We start from the raw sequence: 13,588 nt of genomic DNA, 5'->3' as shown, positions 1-13,588 counted from the left end.
TAGAAAGGTTATTGAACATTATACGAACAGTTAAGAACTCTGAGCTTATTTTCTCTTGATAAATGTAGAGTTACAGAAGACCTGATTGAGATGTTTAAGGATTTAACAGAACTGATGGATCATATTTTCTCACATTTATTGGAGAGAATGGTAAGATGTCTTCTCTTCTGCTTTTTTATCTCACACCTTCAGCTAAGACAGCTTTATTTCTCTAACAAGATGGTTGACTCACAGAACAGAATGTCTTCAAATAGTGAGTTTAAGGGAAAACTTTATAAATATTCAAGTGATAAGAACTGGTTTAGAGGCTTAGTTTTATTTAGAGGATAGGACAGCCTGGATGGACCAGAAAAGTTCCTTGCTATTATTTATTATTATTATATTATATAATAATTATTATCAAAATATTAGTATAACTGTAGACACTGTGACCAAACAGGATATACTGACAGTGGATGACTACATATAAACAAACAAACATCAATGAACAAGCTATATACCATTTACCATCAAATAAGTTCAAATTCATCACTCAGTACTTTGATGCATACACTGAAAATCACCGAGTACATATAAAAACAGGCAACCAACATTGTGATGGATATTATGCAAATCAATAATTACATAAAAATCAAGCAGTAAACATAATAAGTATATAGTCATACAATGAATTATGAATCAATGATCAAGCAATCATTGCTTGCTCTTTTTTTTTTTCTATCCAGAATGACTTGCAGTATAACCAAAAGAATATTAATACGAAGTACATGCTAGTAACAAAGACTGAGTTGAAGAAAACTTTTCTACTAAAGGTCTTGATGAATTATGACATCAAAATGTCTTTAAATAGATGGATGAAATGATTTATAATTTTTAATACAAACATGTATTTATTAAAATGATTTTTGATGTGCAGAACCAGCACACCATTGATACATTTATAGTATGGCAAAACTTACCGAGGTAATTAGTAGATTTTTGAGACGATCCTGTAGCTGTGTCATCCAAAATTCACAGATCTGTTATCATATATTAAGAAATATTCAAGTTTAAGTTAGCTTCCCCTCAATAAATAATATAAATGTTTTGACAAAATATCAGTAAAGTTAGGAACTACAGAATTTTAAATATTAAAATACATAGTCTTTACAATTTAATTTTTTTTTATATTAAGGACATGTAAAATAAATATAAGAATGTGAAAGATTAAAAAGCTATCATTTACTGTCATGCTTCCCATGCAAAATGACTAGGTAATAAATTACAAATATGAATCCATTAATTAGATAACTTCAGTAAAGCATATGGACCATATGATTAACTTTTAGCAATAGAAATTAAAGGAGTTAAAATTTAACACATCCCTCAGAAGCCAAGGAGTATTTTTACATTACAGTTTATTGAATATTAAAAATTCAATCTAGAAACTCACAAAGGGGTTGATTTTGGATGCATCTTTTCAAGACAAGTTTTCATTTGTTAGTGGATAAATGTTTAAGTCAAATACAGCATGCTCAAGTCTCCATACTAACTAGTATTAAGGTTTACTAGCTGAAAAAAATTCAGCATATTTACTAATAAAGCTACATTCTCAGCATCATTAATTAAGCAACTGCCAACCTTTTATGCTTCTTCTATCACTTTATGTTTATCTCTCAATTAAGATAAGAACAATTTCACATGCAATTCTGTAGGGAAGGTCAAAGCATCATGATAGTTCGCAGTAGAAGGATCAAATATGAACACTTTGAAAGAAGTTACAGACGTAATATTGTACTTGCTTTCTTCACAATATCTCACAAGGTAGTTCCATATGGTCCTTGAATACCTCCGAGTGTCATTTGGAGACTTCTATGTTAATTGTGTTTGGCTGTTAAACTGGTAAATATGTAGACAAATTTTAGTCACCCCACCATTTAAAATCAATTTTTGCTAAACAAGTGTGGAAAATGCATTATTTGTAGCCAATAAAAATGTCCAAAAATTGCAGTTCAAATTATGAAATTGGTTTGGGTAGTTTTTTTTTTTTTTGTTTCAACAAAAAATATCCCCTACTGGCTTGTGAGAGAATTGTTAAACTGTTTTTTTTTGTTCAATACAAACTATTATTATTAGTGTGTAAATTTGAACACAAACTTTATTATTCAAGACAGAAATAGAGAACACCACACTTCGGTGGTTATCATAGCAAGTTAGCATGGATAGTAATAATAAAAAATAGCATATGTTACTAAGTTACTTTTTCTTCATCTTCAGTTAACACATGAACGATTGTTGTTCTGCGCTGAGAATCTTTCTTAAGCATAAAGAATTCTCCCTCCTGAATAGTGTGAAATCCATCAACAGGTGGACTCAGCATTCCTGAACTAGATCTTCTTGTCATTACAGTACCATCAGCTGAGTCAGAGCTGTCAAGTAAACAAAACAGTTTATTTCAAACTTTGTTTAAGAAACAATAATGATAATCATCATGGTAAAATACAATGATACTAAAAACATCAAAAATTGTAGTATCCCAACAAGGTTATGTTAAAACATTTATCTTGTTTTTAGGTTTTAACAAACTTTACTTTTTCATTATCTAATCTACAACAATAACTTTTAATACTTTAGTAGTTTCCACATCCACAATTCCATATTTGTTATTAATGGCATAAAGCAGTGTATTATACATGGAAGTCCAGAAATATTATACACAAAATAGGGTAATTACAAATCTTAAGAGGAGTATTTCAGTAACTTACTGTTTGCACACATAGTATAAAAAATAAAACTGCAAAAATTTAATTTCCAATCTAATACCAGATAGTAGCTGTAGTCTCTTAGCAAAATCATTAAATTAAAATACATTTAAAATATCCTAAACTTTTAAAAATGTTGTTAACAATTACTTCATCTCAGAATCATATATACAATTCACTTTATGAATGTTTTTAGCACTTATCAATAATTTATATTTTTAAATTACTAACATACAAAATAACACTTCAAAACTACTAAAATGGAGCAATTATCCTTAATTTCATCTTATAAATATACTTTTCTTCAACAGACAACATATAATTTTAAATGCAATTTTTTTGCATAGTTATACTATAACTAAAGTAAAACTACATAGCGTAGGCAGGACAAGGACAACCACAGAAACTGAGCTTATAATTTTTATAATCAAATTACCAGGTGAAGTGTTATTTGCAGAGAGTCAAGTATGATTAAGTCAAGAATTTGGCATTTATACCTAACTTTTAATAACTTATGAATGAAAGTGGAGAAAAATGTAAACCAATACAACAGCCATAGTATATCTGCTATATTCAGTGCCAATAAGCATATTTCATTATGGTGCAACAATCAATACTCAATTTGTTCACCAAACCTTTCTGTATTTCACTGATGTTTAAAATAATGTCCCTTACTTTCTTTGATTTATTTTGTTGAATTTTAGATTACGTATCACTTCCAGGACTTAGGCTACTCTAAATGAAGACAACTCCACAATTCCAAAGTTTCAACTGTCACTTGCAGCAGAGACAGAGGACTCTTACAACTACAGTTCTTAAGTAATTTATAGAATATCAACACAGTTTGAAATACAAAAGGCGATTAATGCATTTAAAGCAATTTTTCTTAAAAAGTTTTATTGTTCCACAAATACAGATTCTTACAGAAGAGACAGAAGACACTTAAAAATGCTGGTCTTATAGTTTCTATGATACATAGTTTCACATAAAAGACAGAACTCACTTTTCAAATTTGTTCTCAGGGATTAAATAGTATTTCTTGGGTTTTTAACAGCTACTATTAAAAGAAATTTTGACAATATGTATGTTCTTACAACAAAGACAATGAACATATTTAAGGCTACTAATCCTATACAGGTTTTATTATTTACAGCAAAACAGTAAACCCTTATAAAGATATACTATTTCTTAGAATACATATTTCTATAGCAAAGACAATGAAAATTTTATAAGTTACTGTCTTTAGGTAACTACAGTTACTGTTTCTTTAACAAGTTTGTTACAACAGGAGAAGTGGACATTTAAAGAGATAGATTTACATTGTTTTTTAAATAAAAGCAGTGGCAGTGAACACTTCTGAAACTGTTGTTCTTAAGCAATTATTCTTTTTAATTCAAAATTTCTGATAAAAGAGATAAAGAAAAATAAAATTCTCAAGATATTTGATTTTATTCCATACACTACTTGTGGGGTCAATACTGCATCATATAAAATAATCTGATGTTAAAAACAAAATACAAAGTAAATCCCAGCAGCACTTAGTGGAATTAATTGTAACATTATAGTATTTTTATTAACATTTCTTATATGATGATTTACATTAGCAGACTCTGCAATCAATAGTCATTAACCCATAAGCATTATGGTATATATTTACTAAAAAAAGTTTACAAAGCTCACTGAATCTAACTGGTAAGTCTAGGGTCAAAATATAGAATTCTAAGGAAATTAATAATGTTCCTAAATGTAAATTCATAAAGTAGAAACAATGACTTTCAAATTGCCTCTCTTGTTTCTAGAACCTTTAAAAGCAAAAACGTGAACACTTTTAGAGCTACTTAGGTAATTTCAACTGCTAATAAAGTACAACTTTTTAGTTAAAAGACAATACTTTTAAAGTTGCTGGTGTTTCTAGAACAGAGACTGTTACAAAGGACATTTTAAAATTAATATTCCAAAACAGTTTCTAGTGTTTATAGGATATATCTTTTATAGAAGATAAAGCAGACACTTAAAGTACTTATGTTAAGCAGTTTACAGTATTTCTTGAACAAAGCCTCTTGTTGCTAAGACAGTGGACACTTTTCCATACCACTGTTCATAAACATTTCTTTATTTGATGTTAAACGTAACATCTAGAATTCCTGAATGAATAACAACCCTTTTTCTTTTAACTAAACTTTATTTTTTTCTGGAATAATTGTATATTCATGCATATGTGCAGGAATGGTTCAAGGGAGTTTGGCTAAACCCTCAATTTTTGCAATTCTAAAATATTGTGCTTATATAGTTCTAGTAGAGCTGCTTACATTAATTACTGTTTTGGACATTTGTGTGAACAGCCATACAATTGTTTGAGCTATATTTCATATAAAATTGCTTCCAAATTTAATCTCATAGCACCTTTTTTTTTTTTTTTATTATGCTGATTATGCTTTGAACAGTATGTGTTGGCTTTTATTTTGCAAATTAAAATTCCTCTTTTCAAACATTCTGCATACAGGCCTGCTGCTGCATCAGACAATTACATGCTAGTTATTTTTTACCTTTCAACAGATAATAGACTATTCAAATCTAGGTTCACTTAGTTTTACTGCTTTACAGCTTCAACTGGATAATCTCAGAGTATGCTAAAACCTATTTCTCCCAATTTGACAGCTTAGTGAAAATAAACACAGTCCACTTAACAAGCAAATGCATGTCATGGTTGAATTACAACTTGATTCTAACTTTAAGATTTTAATTGTTTTTACAACAATAAATAAACAAATGTGCATAAAAATGAGAAATTTAGCACTTACATCTAAAATCTTCTCTTCCATCAGACGTTAAAGAATTGTAGGCCTACTTTATTTTTTTTGTAATGATGCTGGTTGCTCAAGTTATTATAAATTTTACATATCCCATAAAAACACAAAACATTTTCATGCAAAAAGTACAGGATGCCCTAAAACAACTATCATTAACTGGTTTTCCAACTATGCTGTAAAAAGTTACAAAATTCTGTTACTATGAAAGTGCAACAGATACTAGATATTGCTAAACCTAGTGCTTGATTTTGTATAATAGAAGCTTCTCTTTCTATTGGTTATAAATAATCCAAAAACAAATGAAAGACAAATAAATAACCGGTAGTTTTTGAAAAACAATTTGGTGTGGGAGTGCCATAGCACATTGGTTTAACTTTCTTGCAAAAAGTGTGGAAGACATTTTAAATCACAGTATGACTTTGTAATATCTATAAGTGTGTAACAGGTGTCAAACTCAGAATATCATATAGGAGTGGAAAGAAATACGTAAAATGGGCAATTCTGAATGAAGAACTGAAAATGTATTTTCATATTTCCTTTTGAAATTAAACATTAAAATTATATAATATTGAAACTTGTTATCATACATGTCAATAAACTTCACATTAAAATGCTTCATAATTCAAAGTTCAATCAAATTTAGAATGTAGCCGTGTAACAAAGGTTGTGACATACATTTTGACACACCAGAATCTAGAGAGTTAATGTATTCATGTGTAAAAGTGTTAACTGCTGACATCCTACCTACACTCAAGAAGTGTATTCAGTTGTTTCAAATCTAATATTTAAGGTATTCATCTCATGAGACACCTTTCACCTTCAGAAAAAGTAATATTTCTGTTGAAGTTTCTCCTAAATGTAGTCAAAACCATACCAAATAGTGGGAAATTCTTGAATTTCAGCTGCAATCTCAAATACAAATGCTTTCATACTTAGATAAAAAGTAATTACCTAAATTCTGTCTGTTAAGCTAAAACAATTTTGTTAAAAATTCCAGTTAGGATATTTTAGCTCTTGTTAGTGCAACAACTGGTTAAATCTATTTCTAAAGTAATCTTTTATAAAACTAACAAGGAAACAATACAGGTTAAGTTAAAATTCTATGTTTCAAATTTGTGCGTCTTGGCATCACCATTTGCCAAATAAAAAAGTGTTGAAAAGAGTAATTTGATAATACTTAGTATTTTCTTTTTATTTACAGGAATGAAGTAATATGAACCATGACTAAAACAATTCTGACATTCTAAACTGTCTATCACGTTATGATATACAGTTTGTTCTTTTTCATACAAAGAACAAAGATGTGAGAAGATTACATTTTTCTGCTACTTGCTCCAGAAATAATAATTTTATAACAACTTTGAATTTATAGGCTAAAAACTTTAAACTACAGAAATAAAATTATTCAAAATTTATGATCACTGAAAAACTCTCTCTCTTCTAATCTTCATTAAATAAAGTGAAAACTTAAACTTCTATTTAGAAGTGACCGAGAGAAATAAACTCATGGGAAAAAAAAACAACAACAACAACAAAAACTTGAAATACGAGTTCCCAAAACTTAAAATGTTGGTTTGACCCAGACAAAATAAAACTTTTATAAAAACAAACTGATATTTAATCAAGAAAATTATTGGTTTTAAAATAAAACAACAAAAAGAAGAATAGCTGAACAGAATGAAATATAAATGTAGAACAGTTTCACGTGCGACATCTTTATTACAGAACTGTGTTTTACAGTATTTCTTTACTTGCAATATTTCATTTTATTCAATGTCCTTTGTTTTTCTCCTGTTTGAAGTTCTTAGTTATGTAGCCCTTTAATATTTCTTACTTCAAATTTATTAAATTCATTTAACTAATCCAATTACACAAACAAAACTTTACTGGTTGCCTCTTTTTTAGCATTCAACTTAAAAAAGAAAAAAAGATTGCTTTGTTTGGAAGACTTCTTCCCTACCTGTATGAATATGTTGGTGAGCGAGGGAGAAGAAATTCTGTGTTGCCTGTTTTACCACCAAAAGCTGCCAATGCGATGCTTCATGCCAAAGAAGGGAAAAAATAGCTGTTATACCTTTTTTTTTTTTAAAGTAATTCCTTACACTTTCAGCAGTTTTAAAATACTGTTAATGAAGTAAAGAAAGAAGTTATTATCATGCACACCAATGATGGATATGTAGGACACAGGACATTATTAAATATTAGTTTAGCACAACACATTATGCACATATAAACAAACAAAGATATTTCCAGGCTAAAATAAAATTACACAAAGGAAATGCACTAGGATAAGATTACAGTCATTCTTTATATTATAGCACATAGGTACCAAGAGATCAAAATCAATGTTGCCATAAGAAAAAATCCTTAATGTTCACTATATATGTTATTTTACTGACAAAAAGATACGTTAGGGAAAGACATGTTAAGCAAATAATCCAGACAATCATGAAAACTATGCAGTTAATGGATACATAGAACTGAAATATCATAGCTGTGCTATCAGAACATATATTTCTGTTTGGAAAAATAAAAATCTTCTAAGAATGGGAAGTATACAGTTTCAACTAGAATGTACATTAAAAAAATCTAAAGTTTTTTAAGACAAATATATTCTGAATATAAAAAATATATAAATTTATTGATTCTGCAAGTTCTCAGCTGAGCATACATCATTCACAAATGATGTTGGTGCAGAGGAGTAATTACAGAAAATTTATAATCTGTATAAAGATATAATAATGTTTTGTTGCAATCCTCTACAATGAAAAACTTTTCAAATTTGTATGGCAGTGGCAGTGAAGATGAAAAATAAGGAGTATTGTCATTGCTAGAACAATCTCCTTGAAATGATCAAATGTGTAGCACTAATAAATACAAAAAATAAAATATCTAATAACACTTCTGGATTAGAAATTTTAATGTCCACTAATATTCTCTTCATAAATTTGTACAATGAGATGACAATTATGAGAAATTAAATGGCTAATTAGCCACAAATTAACAGCAGAAATGGATGTCAGCAATAAGCTTTAACAATATTTTTGTTTTGTATATGTAAATAAATTACAGAATTTCAATTTGTATAAGACTTATGTTTTCTGACACTGTAAGAACATTAAGTTGGAGAATGTATAGAAACATCCAAGTATTGGACACACCAGGAGAATATTCATAAAAAAAGAAAACAACAAACTACAAGAGAGGAGTTCTTCCATATATGGATAAAAAGTGTGAAGTCAAAGGCATATATAACTTACAAAGTTACACTTAGAATTTATTGATTTTTTTTTAGCACAATGGTAAACATGGGCCAGCTGTGCTGAGCCAACTACCAGTATTGAAATCCACTTTCTAATAGTGTTAACCCTCAGATTTACCAGTGAGCTACTATGGGGAGGGGAGTAATAGCATTAAACAATTTCAAATAAATCACTTGATAATTCTTCAGAAATGAGATAAGAAATAAACAAAACAATTACCTCTTCATTACAAAGGATGAAAATGTTTTATGAGGAAAATGATAAACAACCAGTAAGCAGTATATAAGGAGTTATTTGTTGCAGATAGAGAAAACTATTATAAACAGGTTTAACAGATAGTTTTGTAACTTTCACTTGAGTTGAATCTTTATTTTTACAGTTATCTGCTGTTTTCCTACATATGACCTATCTAACACAGCCACTTTTATTCAAAATTACTGTCTTAGTTCCTTTGTATGATTGTATAATACTTAAGTCAGTGTTTTCCACATTCAAAAAACCACTTTAGTCTTTCACTCAAAAGTTAAGTTTTTTTTTAAATGTATAGTAATAAAGAGAAAATAATGAAAAAAAATGCTTAAATGAGTTCTTACTGTTCTGAAGTCTCATAACTGAAATGTGCAACAGACTGAAAGGAGGAAAACATTATCACACTTTTTTGTTTTTATAAAAAAAGGCCAAAAATAAAATGGTATATTATCTTTTTCTAAATATGGTTCAGTTCACAAAAGAAATTAGTAATAACATTATGTGGTTTGTTTAAAAAATAATTCCAATGTTTGAAACAAAAATGATACTTAATAATACCCACGTTTGGAGAATACATTACAATTTATCAATGACTATTTTTCTCGATAAACAAAAAAAAGTTTCCTAAAGCTGTTGAAGAATCATTTGCTTTCATTTTTAAAGATTTGGATAACTTGTATTCAAAATAAAAGTTATTTTTCAAAAACTTTTCTTTTTCTTTTCTTTACAAACCTAAATGACAAAATCTGCAATTACCCAAAAAAAACATGGAAAACCAATTAGTTTGGATTGTTTCAAAATTTCTTATTAGTACATAAATAGCATAATTCTTCAGCCATTTTGGAGATAATCTTCTCTAACTCTGAGCAAAATTTAATAAGAATGCAAACATTAAGTTAATTTTTTAATTTATTCTAGACTCAATATTAGACAAAATATCATGAGCATACTTTGTGAAAATTATTTTTCATTATCTTACCATATTTAACTAAACAAGTTTCTAAATTTTGCATTTTTATTATTTTTATAATAATAACTACAATACATATGGAATAATACGAAATATAGTACTTGTCTGTGTCTACATTTTTTGCTGTCAGCTGTTAAAATTTAAGTACTCTTTAAAAATATTAATGGATACTACTACCCTAAATAATTTTAGTTACTTAAGTAATGTATTTAAGAATACAGAATAACAGCATACACAAAGCAACTGATGTCCTATAGGTAACATGATTTATCTTTTGAACAACAGCATAATAGCCTTAAAATTTAATTAAACTTTTCTACCCAAAGAAATTTTCAAACTGAAGATGAAATAGACAAGCAGCTTTTCAGTAAATAATGTAATACATCATTTGATAGATTAAAACACTGGCTTTTTGCTGGTTGTAAATAATACAGTACAAGGTATCAGAAGAAACTACTGACAATTTGTGAAAAATAGGATGCGAAAGGTAGGCTGGTCAAATTTTCTATCTTAAGAATCTATGAATGAATGAGATTGAAGGCTGTAAAAATTATGCTTTGTCTTAGTGATATTTTTCATAATGATTAATTTATATTAAACTCTGTACTTCAGAGATGGATAATAAGTACATTAAAGAAGGGACAAGACCTAGAAAACAAATGTCAGTTCTTTGATGGATTGTTTAGGCAGAGTATTTATGATGAAACTGTCCATTCTACAAAGTTTCATGTCACAATTCTCATACAAGTGGAGAATTAACAAAAAATTTCCTCACAAAATTATGAATACAAAACCTAAAAACTTGATTTATGACAACTTCATCTGTAAACAAAGATAATAAAGTAATTAAATTTAAAATGTAATTATAAAAAATTGTGAAATGCACACTTTAACCAAGTGAGACGGTTAATTTTCTTCTCTATAGTAAAAGTGTGATGGTGTATTTATCTTTGCCTATGGTTAAAATGTCATTCCCTTTGTCTACTAGTAAAATCATTATGGTACTATCTTCAAGTTTCTCAGAGTGGTGTTATAGTAGGATATGCATTTCCGAATTTTCTGAAGTAAAAAATATGGACTATTTTTTATTTTGAATTTTCCCCTTCTTTTGATATGCTATAAATTGTCTTCTATGATTCTAACTAGAGGTGTGGTGATGCAATGACAAGCATGTTATTGTGAAACTAAAGCATGATTATTTAAAAACATTGTACAATACAAGGTACAATTTATGTATCCTCACAAAATTTGGCAAGCATTCAGTAAACATCAAAAGTCTTTTGTACAAATAAAATCAGAATTGCTAACAAAATATTTTTGCTAAAATTTAATGATTCAATTAAAAAAGATGTGTATGGAATACTACATGTTATCTTCACTTCTTTCAAAGGCATTACAAGCAAATTGACATAACAAAACAGACAGATAAAACTTATTTTACTTCTCTTGCAGTTGCCATTTAGTTGAGCAAACCTGAGAATTTGGAAAAGCACTATAAAGTGCAAAGTACTTAAATAATGTTAGTTTAAAACATGGGAGCTAAAGCATAATCAATAATTTGACAGCAAGAAGAATGAAAGCTGTGGAGGCAAGTTATTTCTTTTTTCATGTTTACTTTTACTTATTATAAAAGTAATTAAAATCTAAAAATTGGGAATCTTTTTAGGTTAGTTAAGATTAGATTAGATTGGTATTAATATAATAAAAATCCTTCATGAGACATGCATGTGATTACCATGCAGACATTGCAATTTGATACAGCAATGCAAGTTGCAGGTGCCCCAAGTGACTTACAACTTATAATGATGTGGATAGTAGTTATACAGTTCAAAGGGCAATAAAACAAAATTTAATTATAAATAGATGTATACTGTTACATGCTTAAAGCTACTTAAAATAAACTAATGTAGTTTCACATTACAAATTAAGTCATTCCTGAAAGAAAAGAGGGTAATAGATTTATTTTTTGTTGTTGTTGGTCATGACATCTATCAAACTGGCTGATACTCTTTCAAGTTAATTAAGGGAAAATAGCATAAAATATAAAGTTAAAATTTTGACAACTGGCTACAGATTTGTGTACACCATTCAGCACAAGACTCTTATCTATTGTTCTAAAACCAAAGAGATTTGTTTATCTTTGAATTTCGTGTAAAGCTATTCAAGGGCTATCTGCGCTAGCCATCTCTAATTTAGCAGTGAAGGCAGCTAGTCATTACCACCCACCACTAACTCTTGGGCTACTCTTTTACCAACAAATAGTGGAATTTACCATCACATTATAATGCCCCCCATGGCTGAAAGGGCAAGCACGTTTGGTGCGATGGGGATTTGAATCTGCAACCATTGGATTATGAGTCGAATGCCTTAACTCACCTGGCCATGCCGGGTGAACCCAAGAGAGACATATCACTAGTATATAAATATTTAACAGGATACATGACTTGCCATAGCTGGATAGTGTTTGTTTTTGAGTGCATTTTTATATTATTTTCTTTTTCTTTTCAATTTTATTCATTCATTGGTAACAAGAGGTAGCATAAATGATTCAAACATATTTTGTTATAGTTGCAATAAATCTGTTGTAAAGAAACAAATGTAAAACATTACAGAATTCATCAAAAAACGTATTAGGCATATTTTTTACCGTTTATGTCAAACAGTTATGACAAGGTACTAACAGTAAAAAGAAATATTTGCCTTTTGTAATTACAGTTTCCTCCGATTCTGAACCTGATGTGAATAAAAATTATGGTAAGAATTTTTTCCAATCTGAAACGTCTGGTGAACTACAACTTTTCACACAACATGAACATAATAACTTAGTGGGAATTTAGTCTTCCAAAGAATTCTTCAGAGACATTTGAGTTAAAACTTAGTTTCTTCAGGGGCATGATATACTGGTATGGAAATTATGAGAAAGAGTTTATACCATACTTTTCACATGAAAGTTCAATGGTTTATTGTGACAATATTGCTGAATCAGTACCAACATTAGGAGCTGTAGTTTATTAACCGAATGATTCCTCCAAAAGAAGCATAAAAGGTGTTCTCCTTCACAATGGTAACATATATGAATCTGTATCACTCATTTGGTTCATTTGAAGGAAATGTATAAAAATCTCAAACTTCTTAATATGGTCAAATAAACAAGCATGGTTGGCTACTTTGTGGAGACTTAAAAGTCCTTTGTATGTTGCTGGGTCCACAACCTGGTTAAACAAGGCTTCCATATTTTTTGTGCAAATGGGTCAGCAGAGCACGAAATAAGCACTGGATAAATAAGCAACGGCAACGCAGAGCCAGCCTGATACCAGCCCCAAAAAACTTTAATGGAAAAATTTGGTTAATAAAGCCATTATTTCCACTTCACATAAAACTGGGCTTGATAAACAGTTTGTAAAAGTGTTAGAGAAAATGTTTCAAGTATCTATGTAAGTAATTCCCAGCTCTTTAAGAACTAAAAATTAAAAAAGATTTTTGTTGGGCCTCAAATTAGGTAAGTTGATTGATTGATTGATTTAGTGTTTTATGGCACAAAGCAGCGAGGCTATC

At 29.1% G+C, this 13,588-nt stretch overlaps 1 protein-coding gene across 8 annotated transcripts in view; it reads right to left on the bottom strand.

Moving 5' to 3' along the window:
- Positions 1-13,588, bottom strand: part of Ask1 (apoptotic signal-regulating kinase 1) — a 167,858-nt gene that overhangs the window by 31,147 nt on the left and 123,123 nt on the right. For 6 of the 8 annotated variants that reach the window (XM_076517625.1, XM_076517624.1, XM_076517626.1 and 3 more), the window contains 3 exons: positions 7,512-7,589; positions 2,240-2,408; positions 960-1,019 (listed from right to left, as the gene is read on the bottom strand). In XM_076517625.1, coding sequence (XP_076373740.1) covers positions 960-1,019; positions 2,240-2,408; positions 7,512-7,589 — 307 coding nt within the window. The remainder of the gene's footprint in view (positions 1-959; positions 1,020-2,239; positions 2,409-7,511; positions 7,590-13,588) is intronic. The other 2 variants (XM_076517629.1, XM_076517628.1) reach the window with 1 other exon arrangement.

Source organism: Tachypleus tridentatus, chromosome 8 (genome assembly GCF_004210375.1).
Source record: "Tachypleus tridentatus isolate NWPU-2018 chromosome 8, ASM421037v1, whole genome shotgun sequence".
NCBI lineage: Eukaryota > Metazoa > Arthropoda > Merostomata > Xiphosura > Limulidae > Tachypleus > Tachypleus tridentatus.
Note: the sequence above shows the minus strand (reverse complement) of the source record. Positions and strands in the feature narration are given on the sequence as shown.